The following is a 16,597-nucleotide window of genomic DNA, read 5'->3' as shown; positions in this document are numbered from 1 at the left end:
TGAAAAAAATTAAGAATATAATCTTTTTTACGAATTTCGAAAGCGAAGATAGCAGCAGGAGCGGTCCCTTCTTGGAGCTGGCCAAAAAGGTATAAAATAGCCGTCTACGGAGACATTTCCTCACCCTCTCAGCTCACAAGTGTATGTTTCTCTTGTTCATGACCTCGATGCCAACGTCGTAAACATCACACGCATACACCATGCAGACACAAAAAGTACTTGTGCACACACACATTCATCCCGGACATCTACTAAAGCTGATAACAACAAAATCACTCATTTCTTGAATTTCTTTCCTTATGGGACTTTTTTTAAGCAAGGAGAACTTCGCCAGATACACAACCTTTGAATTTCTTTTTCTTTAATTACTTTCATGCAGGACTTTCACCTAACATTTCTAATTACTATGACGTCGAAAGGACTCTAACCCATTGGACCTTTTGTGGTCACCTTATTGTTGTTGTTTAAAAAATGAATGCTGTGCATTTGAATCAGAAGGAGGTGTCGTTCGTTTCATTCTTTTTTTTATTATTTGTTTGGGGGCGAGGAAATTTAATCTCACTTAAATTTCTGACCCCCACTACAGTACAGATAAAAGAATAAAAAATGGTCCATGAAAAAAAGAAGTAAGAAAATAGTGGTAGTAAATAAGGAACAAGTACCAAAAATTGCCTTAGTCTGGAAGGATTCCTCATTCGCTGGAGCAGATAAACCGTATCATAATACTGAAATACTACCCTACTCATTACTCTTAGTAAAAAGTCTGTTTTCAGTTGTTCTGAACTTCTCCTTGCTACTGAATTAAAATAATGCCAGTTCAATAGAGATGCAGTTAAAGATTTTGCAATCCTTGCTTCACTCTAGATTACTCGCGCAGATACCCTTACAGGGAGTACCCAGTGTCTTTAAAGACTGAAAGGAGGTCTCTCTTAAAGGGATCCAATATTTCATGAGTGTTTTATAATCGGAGGCATTTTCTTAAACGCACCGTCGGTGTATCTTTCAAATTTTCTTTTCTTTTTTTTCAACGTGTTATTCAATCGTTGAGATGAGAGTTTATTAGGACGTGGCACGTTGATTAAGTCGATTCTTTAAGTTTTCCCAGCTTAGTTTTTCTTTTAAAACTGCATTTCTTCAAAAAGTGTAAGTATTTTTAACCACAAAGGGGTTTTAAATCAGAATCAACACTTTACATATTTTTTTATTTTTTTTAATTAAAGGAAAAATCGCTTGCATTTCGAATAAACTCACACATTTCCTGGCTATTTTTACAGGTGAAAATTTATTTCGAAAACAAATCTCGAAAATAATTACAATGGACTCCTCCCTTCCCAATTACGAAATGAGGACTAAATATTTCAAAGAGTTTAAGAATTTTTAACAACTTGTATATGCAAAGTTTATTTCTATGGATGGTTACCGGCATCCGCTTGATAAAGTAACGAGTTAAAACAGCCGAAACACGACGTCACAAAATAAACACAGGTTTTTGGAGGGTACTAATGTAGCTTATGTCTCCCTGATTCTACTTTCTTTTGGGTGTTTTTCTCGCTCACAAGCTCCTATTCCGAATTCGTAGCAGTGGTCGACATCAGTCCTCTTTTTTTCTTTTTTTTTTTTTTTTTTTGCTAAAAACAGTCCGGGTTTATATTACTGTACACATAGATTCGAAAAAGTTGTCAGAAAACAAACAAATAAATTAATGTTATCAAAGGCAAGATAAGTTACTTTTCTACCTAACTGGATTATTTTCTAGTGTTTTTATTTGATATAACCTGTTTATTCAGCTCCAAAAACATAGTGTTTACCGATGTATTGGAAAATTTAAAATGGCGCCCGACTCTCTCTTTGATACGGTAGGTTTGGGAAAAGGAGTTATAAATAAAAAACTAGACAAAATGCTGTTAGAAACTCGCTCACTATATGTTACCGTAACATAGGCGGACATATATTCGGTGGATTTTTAACAGTATTTTGCATATTTTCTTATTTTCAACTCCTTTTCCCAAACTTACCGTGTCAAAGAGAGAGTCGGGCGCCATTTTAAAATTTCCAATACATCGGTAAACACTGTTTTTTTAGCTAAATAAACATGTTACATTAAATAAACACACTAAAAACATATCGAGTTAGGTAGAAAAGTAACTTACCTTGCCTTTGATAACATTTATTTGTTATATATTTGTTTTTAAAAAGAACATCGTGAATGACCGTTTTAGTACAAACAAAAAATCCATTGAAGCCGACCCACTGCTACGATTTCAGAATAGGTGCATGTGAGCGGAAAAAAAAAAGCGAAAGTAAAATCAGGGAGACATCAGCTACATTAGAATCAGAGAAACTTAAATACTAATTCAATTCGTTCGGGAAAAAATAAAACAATGATGGTTCAATGCTATACAGGGAAAACACTGATTTATTTATCCCACCCCCGCCTTTTTTACGCTAATTCTTTAGAATCACTCCCGGCCCTGAACAGGTTTTTTTCCTACGTAACTTTAACTGAAAGGTGTGGGGACCGTTTTCCGACACAAGTGATTTTACCAAAAAAAAAAAAAAAAAAAAAAAAACTTTTTTATTTGTATATTTACATTGTTTAATTGCATTTTTTTCCAGTTGTTTTTTTTAATTATTTATTTTTGTTATTTTCTAGTATTACATTTTTTCAGTCACGTGGACATTTTATTTGTTTTTGTAAATTACCAAAAAATAAGCAACTTTAAAAAGCAAATGAAATACCACGTGATTAAATAATAAATAACACAAGAAAACCGTTGTTACAAAATAAACGAGCAACAATGCAGTTTAGGTTATAAAGATAGTCTCTAATTATACCGTTTGTGACGTCACCTAAATAAACGTAAATAATTGATTCGTTAGTTTCATTTTCTTTTTTTACTTCATGTTAACTAACAATTTCTAAATCATGTTATTAAACATTGTGAGAAGTTTAATTCTCACAAACTCAATACTCCCTGGCAGAGGCAAAGGAAATCCACAAATTACAAAGCCATATCTTTAAACTAAAATTTATTCAATTATAATAGCAAAGAAAAGTTATTGATCCTGGTACAGTACCTATTTACAATGCCTCCCCACGGGACAGAGTTAGACACCAGGGTCGTTTTTTAACGTGGAGAAAAGGTACAAAAATAAAAATTGTCTCAGTCGTGAAGGATTTCTCCTCCACTGAAAGAGAACGAGAAATGGAAGAGCCGCATCTGAAGAACACATACTACACTTTAATCTTGCAGTAGGTGTATCAGAATTTTTGTAGGAATTTTTGACACCCCTAACACGAAACTGCGAATAAAATATAAAAATCTCGTAATTTCTCTGTTAAAAGTGGGTTATTTATTTTCTTTATGGATTATACTTATAAAATAAACTATTAAAGCTGTTTAAAAAGTAATAGAAATATATTTTTTTTTTTTAAACAGTAATGAATTTTCCGAACTCAATATTTTTCAATTTTTAAACTTTAAAAATCTATGAAAATTTTTCTATTGATTCTATTTTTACGATATTTTCAGGGTCAATGTGAAATTTTATGTTCTTTCCAATAAACCGAATGGAAGGTCGCACGTCATCAGAGGCTAAGGTCTGGAGGGCTGGAACAGGTACTCTATGCATAGCGTGGTTTAGGGTTGCTTGCTGGGTCTGGAATGATCGTCTGGACATCTGGATTATCCGGAATGGTCGGTGGACACTAAGAATGAGGTGGTCAGTGTTAAGGAACGGATGACACTGAGAACGTAGGGTCAGTGCTAAGGAATGGACAGCACTGAGAGCGTAGGTGTCAGTGTAAAGGAACGGACAGTCGGTAGAGTGCCAGGTGTAGGCAAGGTTGCAGACCATAGGAGTGAGGTTGCGGGCCGGAGGAGCGAGGTTGCATGCCAGAGGAGCAAGGTGCAGGGAAGGTTACCGGAAAGCTGCAGGAGGAGCTGGAAGGCACCAAGGGCTGGAAAGGCTGCGGGAATGAGCAGGTAGCCGGGTTATTCCAGCCCAATTCATCCAGCCCCGACACACCCCCTCTTGGATTTTTTTCATATTTACACCATACAAACTTTGGGTTAAAACTAAGAGAAATCTGCAATTTCAGCCCAGTTGGATTTCAGGAACATATTTTTTTTCACAGTTGGTTTCGGCCTGGAAATCAAAAATTGCTATCTCATGACGTAGAATTTTCGACTCCCGGCGTTTTACAAAATTTGCATTTTTGTTGCAAAAAATAAAGCTCTGGAGCTAAATATTCACACATATAAGGTTTTGAGGGCAAGGAATCCAAAAATCATGGTTAGAAAGATGGCAAATGAGAGGAAGTACCTTATTTTTACCATTTTAGGTGGTGCCGCAGCACTTTTTTAGAGCTTGTTTGGGGCGATATTTTATTGAGAAAAAAACATAACTGTGGTGCTTTGCCAGACTTCTCCTTTGGATTTTTAAAGTGACAATGGGTTGGAAATTACAAAAATCAAATAAAACCTTTCGGCATATTTGACATTTCCAGACACTAAAGCCTCAAAATTGGCATTTTTATAAAAATTTAAGGATTTTTTGGTGAATTTGGCAACAATCTAATCTTAAGTTATGATCAATATCTAGAGCTGAAAAAAGACTTGGATCGGCTCATTATAGCCCATTTTCATAATATAATGTCAAATTACATCATATAAAAGGATATGGACCCCTACTTCACAGTCAAAATGGACAAAAAAATAGTCGAAAATAAAAGACTGATGCATAATCTAGTTTATCATAAGAAAAACTGTCAAACAAATATAAAACAGACATTTGTTATAACTCCAACTATCGACTTAATCTGTCAAAATAGTTCTGAGTCTTATTTTTCTCCTCCTTGGTGATGAAATATGTTCTACCATTCACTGAAATACTTGGGGTCTGCACTCTCATAACGACCTTGCTTAGTGGAATATAGCCTCTATCCCTATTAGTTGGCCAGTGGAATTGATGTGATGGTCCATGTGGATGCAGGAATTTGCAAGTAAGATCTTTCTCTTCCCTGTTGACACTCTCAATCAATGCTAACCACCAATACCCATCAAAAATGCAAGTAATGTAGTCATTGCATTTGAGCAACTCCAGAGTTTCATCTAGCGGCGTAGGCATGTCCAGGAAAGAATGGTCGATAAAGATCGTTGTGTCAGCACTCAGTTGCTTGCCCTGAATAGTAAACTGAGAAGTTGGTTTGAAATAGTGACAGCTCCTTGTACCAGGCACAGTATCTCCCAGTTTATATCTCATTTGAAGTTTCTCTTGAACTGAAACCATGTCTTCTTTGTCGATCTTTAGAAACATGATACCAGTGATCGATGATCTGCAAAAGTCTGCAACAGCATGAAAAGTGAGTATTTGGTCTTTTATTGGCCTTTGCAAGCTGGCACGGAGAACTTTGCGTTTGACAGCCCCACCAATTCCATCACAGGGTGATTTGCCATGGCTAGTTGCAAAAAATGCCCAAGTTGCATCAATTCCAAAATCTGATGAGTGATGGCAAAGGTTAATAAATGCTTTGAAGTTTTTATATTGGGCAGCACAGCCATCGCTGAAGTACTCTACACTCTTGATCCAGGGAAATTTCTCTTTGATGTACAACATCACCATTCTTTGCAGTTCATGCACAAAACAGGTGTCATGCTCAAGGTTATCTGAAATGATGCATAATGAGATCTGTTGAAGTTTACCATTGTTATCTTTGTAATAAATTACCACTGGATGTATGGTACACTGGTCTTTGTTCCAGTGATATCCCTGTGATGTTGCAGCACTTTGTATATTTTTTCTCAAAGTAATGCCCCAAATGAAATTCGTGATACCTGCAAATGTTAGCAACGGTTTCATCAGTGAGTGTGACACCAGCTCTTAATTTGAGCACAGTTCTTACATCATGCTCTAATGCAGTTATTGGTGTTGAAGATGGCTTCAGATTGCGGTGACATGCACTCTTCATTAGTAATCCAAAAGAACATTGAGGAGCACTTGTCATCAATGATGTATCTCCTCCCTCTCGTTTCCTTGGTTCAGAAGACATTCTTAATTTATTGCTCTGGAAGAAAGATGTGAAATAATAATTCACAATGAGCAGAATATGCAATACTCAACTGAATCAGAACTTTTTGAGATATTGGAATCAGAAAAATTTTAACCTAATTTCTGATTCCAAAAACAATTCTTTTAATATCATTTTAAACTTAATTTTCCACTGCTGGTACTGATAAATATTTATTGTTTTTAAACTATTAGTAAAAATAAACTTTAGATCATAATAACATCAAAATAAGGTGTAAATTTAATTTACTTGCATAAAATAAACAAAACAGAAATTGAAACTTCATGAAAATTCGTTCTTAACCTTTAGAAAATGCAGTTTATTTACAAGTTTATAAAAAAAATGGTTTTCAAGAAAAATAATATCAACTTTATTGTCAATTAAATCAAACGTAGAATATAAAACGTGCCTTTTTTATAATTTATTTATTTTATGCTTTTGTCCTCTATGACAAGGCAAAAGATGTGAAAAAGAACATCTTACCAAGTTTGTTTAATCTTGGCCATGTTAATGTTACTGATAAAACTTCATAAAATCAGTAAAACCACGTCCCTTTCCTCCTAACCTTAAGTCTTGATGGTAATACGAATAATGAAATTTAATAAAATTAACAAAAGATAAAAAGTATATGCGATGTGGATGTAACAGGGTTTTTAATAGTTAATTTAGTGAATATAATTCTGGCATTTTTATTGTGTTCGCTTATCTTTCGCGGAAAGACAAAACAAACGGCAAAGTTGACAAAATGCGTCCTAGCCACTAAAAACTGATGGGGTGCAGTTATGACAGCCGGCTTATCATAATTTCTTTTATAAGCCTCCGAGTAGTTTTTGATTGTGTTCGAAAGATTAAAGTCTAAAATAATCTTCAAAAGAAAAAAAAATGTATTTTCACACATGAAAAAAAAGTTATGAAGAAAGATATGAAAAATCAAAAATATAGCTAAATTTCAAAGTTTTAGAATTTTCGTAAACATTTTCATTATAACTTTTTTTTTTGTAAAAATACATGTGTTTTGGAGAATAACTTTAGGCTTTAATCACCATCAAAATCAAAAACTAATGGGAAACTTATAAAAAATTATAATAACCTGACCTTCATAACCAAAACAATAATTATTTTAGCATGCAGATTGAGAGATGAGTTTTGCATTTAAATTTAACATAAAATTGATTTCCCATACCATGACCATTCTTACTTTTAAAGCAATTAACAATTTTTTTTCCAGATATTATTACAAATTAATATGCTCACGGTCACTTATATTTCTATAGTAGCAGATGAATGGATGCAATGTAGCTTGATTTTTATTCCAGTGGAATCTTTAAGCCACATCTTGCAAAATAAATGAATAATTCTCAAAAATGCCCAGAATTTATTTCCGATAACAAATTTATTGGTGCTCATGCAGAATGCGGACCATGATATTTTTTGATAAGATCAAGTTTAATTTACAACATTTTTGTTTATTTAATTGTTAGGTGGAAGAAGAAAAGTTATAAAATGTCATCTCCTCCTCATTTAAAAAAAAAAATGAATTTCTAAATAACATTATTTCAGCACGGCTTATATTCTGCATACATACCAAATTTATTTTATTAACTATCCGAAAATACTTAAATAACTAAGAAATACAGGGCTTATTTTAAATTAAATTTACATGTGAATAAATTCTAAAAGAATTGATATATTTCTTTGTCAAGTTTTTTCAGTGTGTTCATGTGTAATCTTTTAAAATAAAATGTTAGAATACCACTCTTGTTTATGAGAGAGAATTTTACTGAAAACTTATTTTAAAATAAATTATTAATAATAATAATAATAATAATAATAATAATAATATAAATAGTAGTTTTATATAGTAAAAAATATCTACTTAAATTCTACATTTAGATTAAAATATAACTTACATTTTTATGGTGACTGACGAAATTTCAATCTTCTAGTCTGTATTTGTGGGTCTTGTCAGTTCCAAGACAAACTCAACTGGCAAAACGGTTTCAGTAAAATTAATTTTTATTGCTTTTTATCTTCACCCATCCCCCTGTTATATATTGAGAATTTGGTTTTACAAACCAGTAAACAGGGAGCAGCCTCAACCAATAAATAGCCAGCAGCTTAAAAACCAAAGTTAAGACCTTTTAGCACCTTCTTGTTAGATTTGTCAATGCTGAAGGACTGGATAGAAATCAAAAGGTCATGTTTTATGGTTGTTGTTTTTTCCTACACAGCTAAAATAAATCCACATCATATATCTGTTATTAGGTTTTATTTGTACTGGTAGCTTAAAAATAAATATTCCTCATTTTATCTTTTAGTACCAGCTATGGAAAAGTTTAACATTTTTTTTTCAGAATCGTTTTTGAAATTGGAAATTAGGCTAATAATTTAGATCATTTCATTTAGATCAGGTCACTTTTATTATTTTGGAATTTCTTAAGAATTTTATAGGGGTTACTCTCAAGGACATCCCTGAAAAAAATTATTTTGTAAATTTATGATTTTTTGACACTATATGATAGGTTAAAAATATTCAGGAAGCTGGAAGATCTGAGCAAAAAATCGCATTTTCAGAAAGATATAGACGAAAGTTTTAAAAGTTGGATCAAAATACTGTGGTATTTTGAGGGTTAAAATGTTTCTGAAGAAGTTTTCTAATAAAAATTGTTGGATTGAGATAGTACTAAAAGTTTAAGATTTTTACCATCCTATTACTAGTTTCTTATTAAAAAAATAGCATACTTTTATCATAACTTGGTGTTTTCAACCCTTATCAATTAATTTTGAAGACTGTAGGCCTGTGAAATTGTTGAAATTGTTATCAGAACTTTTTAGTATCTGGCTTACTTGCAAATTTATTCCAAAATTAAGGTATGATGTCAGTTTAGCAAATGTCTAAATTAATTATTACATCTAATAGGGAAGGGAATATTTTTCATTATCATCGAAAATAGACCTGACTTTCAACAGAAACTGTGAGTGAACGGAACAAGAACTTTTTAACATTTTTGGTCCAGCGGTAATTTATTGTGTCTAGAAAAAATATATGAAAAAAAAAATGCATTACCATATCAGCCACACTCTTTTTTATTGGATTTTGGGGCATGTGGGTAAAAAATCCAAAAACCCTTAATATCTCTATAAGGATTCACTTTTTAGCAAATCTGATGCCATTTTTGGATTCCTTGGGTCAAAATACTTACCTGTGCAAATTTTCAGAGCCATAGGATCTTTCAATCAGAAAATATTCAAAGAAATGACATCACAAAATTTATCCCGGGCGCCACATTATGCAGCAAAAACGAAAACAAAAAATGCTCTAAATCGGAAACCGCTTGGAATTAGATGCTCAAATTTTCAGGATTTCTTAGTTTCTATATTGTCTATCTGCACAGCAAATTACAGCCAAATCTGAGGGTATGGGTATTTTTTGTCCATTTTGACTGTGAAGTAGGGGTCCATATCCTTTTATATGATGTAATTTGACATTATATTATGAAAATGGGCTATAATGGGTCGATCCAAGTCTTTTTTCAGCTCCAGATATTGATCATAACTTAAGATTAGATTGTTGCCAAATTCACCAAAAAATCCTTAAATTTTTATAAAAATGCCAATTTTGAGGCTTTAGTGTCTGGAAATGTCAAATATGCCGAAAGGTTTTATTTGATTTTTGTAATTTCCAACCCATTGTCACTTTAAAAATCCAAAGGAGAAGTCTGGCAAAGCACCACAGTTATGTTTTTTTCTCAATAAAATATCGCCCCAAACAAGCTCTAAAAAAGTGCTGCGGCACCACCTAAAATGGTAAAAATAAGGTACTTCCTCTCATTTGCCATCTTTCTAACCATGATTTTTGGATTCCTTGCCCTCAAAACCTTATATGTGTGAATATTTAGCTCCAGAGCTTTATTTTTTGCAACAAAAATGCAAATTTTGTAAAACGCCGGGGGTCGAAAATTCTACGTCATGAGATAGCAATTTTTGATTTCCAGGCCGAAACCAACTGTGAAAAAAAATATGTTCCTGAAATCCAACTGGGCTGAAATTGCAGATTTCTCTTAGTTTTAACCCAAAGTTTGTATGGTGTAAATATGAAAAAAATCCAAGAGGGGGTGTGTCGGGGCTGGATGAATTGGGCTGGAATAACCCAGCCGCTAGAGTAAGCTGGAAGCACTGCAGACTGGGTATGAAGTTCGCTGCTAGTGGGTCTCAGGAGGCAAGCAGTAGTGAATTGCATTAGTAGAAAAACTTCTTAGCCCTGATAAGGGCTGGTTGCTTAGCCCTGATAAGGGCTGTTTGAACTGTTGCTAAGACGACTGCCGCTGCTGCTGGGAATCCTTCGGCTAGTGGATTCAGTCTGGTGCCTGGCCGAAACTCCTCTGGTTAGGCCGAGGCTGACTGTATTCATTTGGTCAGCGTGATGTTAGAGGCGTCACTCCTAATAAGACAAACAAACGACTCTAGTCAATTCTAGAACAAAATTTATTCAATCAAAAGTAGCTTGGCAGTTTGTTGATTCGATTTAAATTAATTTTGTCTAAAATTAAAAAGTCCATTGCCTGAATTATTAGTGTTTTGTTTGATATATTTGAATTCCGACGTGCATAGCGAAGTCGACAATGGAAAGAAAGGGAAAGTGAATGTATTCATTGAACCCAGATATTGTTCATATGTTAGCTCGCATTAGCCAATCGCGTCCTTTGTTTAAGGTAAGGGAAGGCGAAGAGAACATCGAGAGTGGAAAGAGAAAGAAAAAAATGAAGATGGTGATTTTGAAACCACGACAGGTTTATGAGTGTTGATGATCAGTAATGGTGGAATTTGAGTAGGGTTTCATTATTTAAGAAGATGGTTCAATAAGAATTGATTTACATTAGACTTGAAAACGACTATGCTATAGTCTGCCGGGAAGCAGCACAACATTATTTTTCCATATATGGAAAGTTCTAGAAAAGAAACTTTGTGCATGGAATTTTAAGCACACAGATAAAGAGTGAGGGAAATTGTTGATAGTTGTTGTAGCTAAACACGTGTTGGGTATTTAGCTGAGAAACCAACAAACGACTATACGTCAAAAAAATTAAAAATGTACAAGAAATAAATGTTACTGTATCCATTAAATGTTAATTTTATACCTACCTGGTTCATTTGTTTTGGTTTTCAAGTAGTTTTATTGCTCTTTATTTAATCTCAAAAAATCAGTTTTTCTAGCAGATTTGAAAAATAAAATGGCAGCATCTTCTTTGGAAGAAGCAAGCCTCGTTTTAACTTCAAGGTTTACAGGTGCTTTGAATTTTTTTTTGGTATTTTTTTACGTGAGTACCCTGCATAATATAAACACTCCAACCTCCCCATTTTAAGAACAGCTTTAGAAATAAACACCCCCAACCTTCCCATGTTAAGAACAGCTTTCAGCATAAGCTCCCCCAACCTCCCCATGTTAAGAATGGCTTTCAGAATAAATACCCCCAACCTCCTCATGTTAAGAAAGCCGTTCTTAACATGCAGAGGTTGGGCTGTTTATAGTATGCTCTACTCTCATAAAAAATACTAAAAAAATTTTAAACAAGGCTTGCTTCTTCCATGGAGAAGTTGTCATGTTTTTTTTTCTTTCAAATCCGCTTGGAAAAACTGAATTTGGAGATTAAATAAAGAACAATAAAACTATTTGAAAACCAAATCAAATGAGTCAGATATAAAATTAACTTTTATTGGGTACAATAACATTTATTTCTTGTATATAGATAATTTTTTTTAGGTATAGTTGTTTGTTGGTTTCTCTGCTAAATTACCCAAGTGTTTCTTGCAAATGTTTTACAAAGGGACGAACAATAGTCAAGCCATAAAAATAACGATAGAGTAGACAAAGATTTGCAATATCTCTTCTGTGAGAAAGTAAGAGGGTGAAAATGTCCTCACCATCTAGATTTCGAAGATGCGTTTGTACCCTATAAGTACCCATTTTTACATAATAACCTCTACCCGTTTGATATCTATATTATTACTAGCAGGGTGCCGAGCATTGCCTGGTCATAAAATATGCTTAAATATGATATTTTCATTAATGTAGATTTCGTATTATTATATTATATTGGATCCAATATATAGTAATGATTTTAAAATTTAAAAAAAAAAATGATTTGTGCGCAACCACTGAGACTTGAAACCAAAACGATTAGCTTGCAATTTATTTTTTTCTCTGCCTTTAATGACTGAGCTATGAACACATGTTTGCTGTAAGGCTAAAAATTAAAACATGAACCAATAGCTACTACGTTGCACATTCATTATGCATTCATATTGTAATGCTATTGTTCAACCTTCACCTGGCAAATTTAATTTTTTTTTAAATTTTCACACTTTGGTACTAATTGTCCCAGGCTAAAACTCAAATATAAAGTTTCACATGGGTTCAAATACCTTATATATGAAGTTTCATATCTGAAGACCAAAAACTCTAGGAGGAGTTTGGTAGGCAAAACTTTTTAAACAAATATATATATACATACATAATATATACGCAAAGAGTTTTCTGTTTACTATAAACTTTTTATGCAAATATTATGCAAGTATAAATCATGTAGAATATCTGCATGAATATAATTACACGTAGTTAACTAAAGATGATCACCCATAAGAAAACCAAAAGAAAAACTAATAGTTAATTAAAATGAATGTTTCAAAGAATATGCAAATTAGCTAGATATTTTGCTAGTGAATGCAATTCCACGACTCATAAGAAAACTGTATTTTTTTTTTTTTTTTTTTTTTTTAAAGAAGAAAAAAGGGTTTTTAATATGAATATCAATACACACAAAATAAAAACAAATTTATAGGAGTATAGATTTTTCTGACCAGCATTTTTAATAATCAGTCTTTCAACCGTGTTTTTACATTCTATTCTTTCTTTTGCAGTTATGTTTTCCTTCTCAGGTGTTGATCTCTTATAAAACTGAAATTTTCAAGTTTTTTGTTCTGTTTTTTAGTCTTATATTTTAAGATCATGTGTATTTTATTTTTCTACCAACACATTTTAAAACTGAAGCCAACAAAAATAATGTTTCTTTTTTCTTGCTTTTTCTGTAGCCAACCATGACAGAAGTAGCAAATAAGGTGATTATTGTGACTGGAGGCACAGGCCTTGTCGGACAAGCCATAAAAGCAGTTGTGGATAAAGAAGAAAAAGATCCGAATGAAAAATGGATATTTCTCTCGTCCAAAGATGCCAATCTTTTGTATGTGTTTGACTTACATTTTCTATTAAATATCAATTGTTGCTACCGTACAAATGCTAGCCCCACCCCCTTTATTACACACATCTATTAAAAAAAATTTTTTTTTTTTTTTTTTGAATAGTGGCACATGGAAACTAATTCTAAAAAAAGAAATAACGTTTCAATTTTATTTACTAAAAATCCAAGAATTATAAAATTTGAATAAAATTGTTATTTTAAATAACTAAAATCTTACAGGAAGATGGTAACGTCCAATGCTGTCAAAACTGAGTTTCTTTCCTTGAATAATTACAAAAAACCCTTCTCAACCACTGATTGCTGTGGCTAATGATACACTACCCAAAAGTAGTTCATTCAAGCTCCTTGGTCTACCATTCACAGGTAACATGACTTGGAACGAATACATTGAGGTCATTACCAAGGCTGCTGCAAAGAAGATAGGCTCTCTTTACTATACTAGAAGGTTACTCATACCTGAGAGTATCCTGTACCTCTACAAAGCCATCATTCGCTCATGCATGGAGTATCGTTGCAACATTTGGGTTGGTGCATCTCTCCTTTTTAGACAGAGTTAAAGAAAAAAGTCACCAACCAAATAGACCCCGCATTGTTGCATATCTATCTGTTTTTCAAGTATTTTAATGGAATGTTCCCTGAAGAAGTCAAAGCACTTGTTCCCCCTCGATGTAAATACCCCCCGACTAACTGGACAACCAGCAAAATTCCACCCCTTACATTATAGAGACCCCTAAATGCCGGAAAATCTTCTACTCAAATAGTTTCTTCCATCAAAATGCTAGATTTTGGAATTCAATCCCTGGTCTCTACTCTTCTGTCTGCACTGCCATGAAGAAGTCAATTAGTAGTTACTTGTGTTAAAGTACCTTGCACCGGGTGTAATAATCGTAAGAAAAAAAACACTAAAAAAAACAAACTATTCTAATTCATTGTTATATATATATATATATATATATATATATATATATATATTTGTATATCTTGGCAGCAAGTCATTATTTAGACATGTCTGATTGAACACGACAGTTATTCCTTGTTTTCAATCTTTCTGGAAATCTTTTCAATTTGCTGAGTGGTCTTTTTAATTTCTGCAGGCATATTATATAAAATGGTGCTCAAAAGTTGTTGTTCAACCATATTTTTTCTTGAGCACTTTCTATCGGTGCATCCGATTATCATCAGGTGCATCTGATCAGGAGTGATTGTTGTTTTCATTTCCTTTTCTTTTCCTTTGAGGCTTGGTGTATTTATAATTTATTTTAATTTTTTTTTTTTTTATCTGATTTAAAAAGGGCTGTAGTTTTTTTTTTATATATATCGCTTCTAGTAATTTAAAAGTAAAACCCTCTTGCACCCATATAGCCAATTACAAAAAAAAAAAAAAATTATAAATACACCAAGCCTCAAAGGAAAAGAAAACAACTATTGCTCCTGACGATAATCGGATGCACCGATAGAAAGCACTTGAGAAAAAATATGGCTGAATAACAACTTTTGGGCCCCATTCTATATAATATGCCTGCCGAAATTAAAAAGACCGCTAAAGATCGTAAAAAGGAATAACTCTGTCATGTTTAATATATATATATATATTTTTTTTTGACAATCTGACCTCCAACCTTCAAGTGTATCTTTTTAAAGTAGAGAACCATTTAGTTGAATTTAGAAACCTGTATCTCGAATTCTGGTACAGAATTTGGATCTGAATGTTGGTAACATAACTACGAAGATGAGAATAATTCTTCAAATAATTCAAGTTATGAATCCTCTACATCATATTCAGTTTAACATCTTTATTCCAGCTGGCATGTGTTGGACAGCTTTAAAAATTAACTTTCAAACAAACCTCTCTCAGGCTATACTTTTACTTATCCATCTTTCTCTCAAGTCCATTTTTATTACTTTATCCCATGTTTTCCTTCTGTTAATCGAACCTGCTACCTCAACTGTTCTACATATACTAACCCAAGAACTCTTATCCATTCCTTTTATATGTGGTCGTACTATTGAAGTCTCCTGCTCTTTGCACATCTTCCTATACTGTCTAGATTTAATCTTCCTCTTAAATCTCAGATCTAAGTCTGTTTTTAAAACTTGCATTTCACATTCATCATATCATTCTCATATTATTCTCCATGCAACACATGTCCTCAACCCTCTGGCTAAATTTCACTAACACTCAGCATCATCCTTTCATACACAGGTCTGATAAACTCTTCTCTTGGTCAACAGTGATAACCCTCTGCTGGTTAATAATGAGATAAGTTCTCCATCCATTCCTACCTCTTGCAATTATACAAGAGCCTGCTCCATCCTGTGCTCCAATGGTATCACTAAGTTACCAAAACTTTGGAATAACCTCAACGGTTTTGCCATTCAGATAAACTTTGTTTACTAAAATTCTAAGAATTATTTTATTTGATTGAAGCTTTGATTATTCACATAAATTACAAGGATGTATTCTTTGGATATATAGGCTTCCTTCAGCCTTGACAGGCTATGGATATGGAGACTATGATAAAGGTGCTTGTGCATGAAATTTATGTGGCGCAATCTCCAACTGCATCTCTCCTGAGTCGACATTGTTGAATACCAGTGGCAAGTGGAGGTTCAGGATGACTGGAAACAATGCTGAGATAAGCAGAGAGCACATACAGTACCTAGAATTCCCAAATGGTCACCCATCTGGTACTAGCCAGGCTCACCTGGATATATATACAACATAACACACAGGTTCCTGCTAGAGCACTGAAGTTAAGCAACTTTGAGTACAAAATGGGTGACTAGAAGTACTAAGTGCTATATGTCATCTCCCTTACTGTAATGGGGACTTCATGTGAACTTGTATTCCTCATAGACTTCAACATTTAGTTGAAGATGAAATGCCTGATCACAAACACTGGTGTCTCCAGTTATTTGTTGATTATTTTGATTATTCTGTTTATTATTTTGTGTCAGCCAATGTAACCTCCAACCCTCTTCAGGTGCATTTTTTCAAACTTGGTAACCACCAAGTCAAACTTAAACTCTAGAACCTGTATAGAATTTCAAACAGAACCTTGTGAATAGTATGCTGAATAATACAAATTATTAATCTAAAAATTTCCAAACCATAAAATGAGATAATTATATATAACTAGTACACCATTCCAATTTTAATATCCTAACGATTTACAAAAGAATATAAGTATAGATTTTATTTAATGGGGGGGGAGGTAATATTGTTAACATTAAAATGACTATAATTTTTTTGATAACATTTACATACAGG

General features: G+C 33.2%; 1 protein-coding gene across 1 annotated transcript in view; it reads left to right on the top strand.

Moving 5' to 3' along the window:
- Positions 1–995: 995 nt before the first annotated feature.
- The window catches only part of LOC145287967 (GDP-L-fucose synthase-like), a 62,427-nt gene continuing 46,825 nt past the window's right edge, over positions 996–16,597 (top strand). The window contains exons 1-2 of the mRNA XM_080135941.1: positions 996–1,143; positions 13,160–13,308. Coding sequence (XP_079992067.1) covers positions 13,166–13,308 — 143 coding nt within the window. The 5' untranslated portion in view covers positions 996–1,143; positions 13,160–13,165. The remainder of the gene's footprint in view (positions 1,144–13,159; positions 13,309–16,597) is intronic.

This window comes from Euprymna scolopes, chromosome 11, assembly GCF_053919585.1.
Source record: "Euprymna scolopes isolate OS-2025 chromosome 11, ASM5391958v1, whole genome shotgun sequence".
NCBI classification, from domain to species: Eukaryota; Metazoa; Mollusca; class Cephalopoda; order Sepiida; family Sepiolidae; genus Euprymna; species Euprymna scolopes.
Note: the sequence above shows the minus strand (reverse complement) of the source record. Positions and strands in the feature narration are given on the sequence as shown.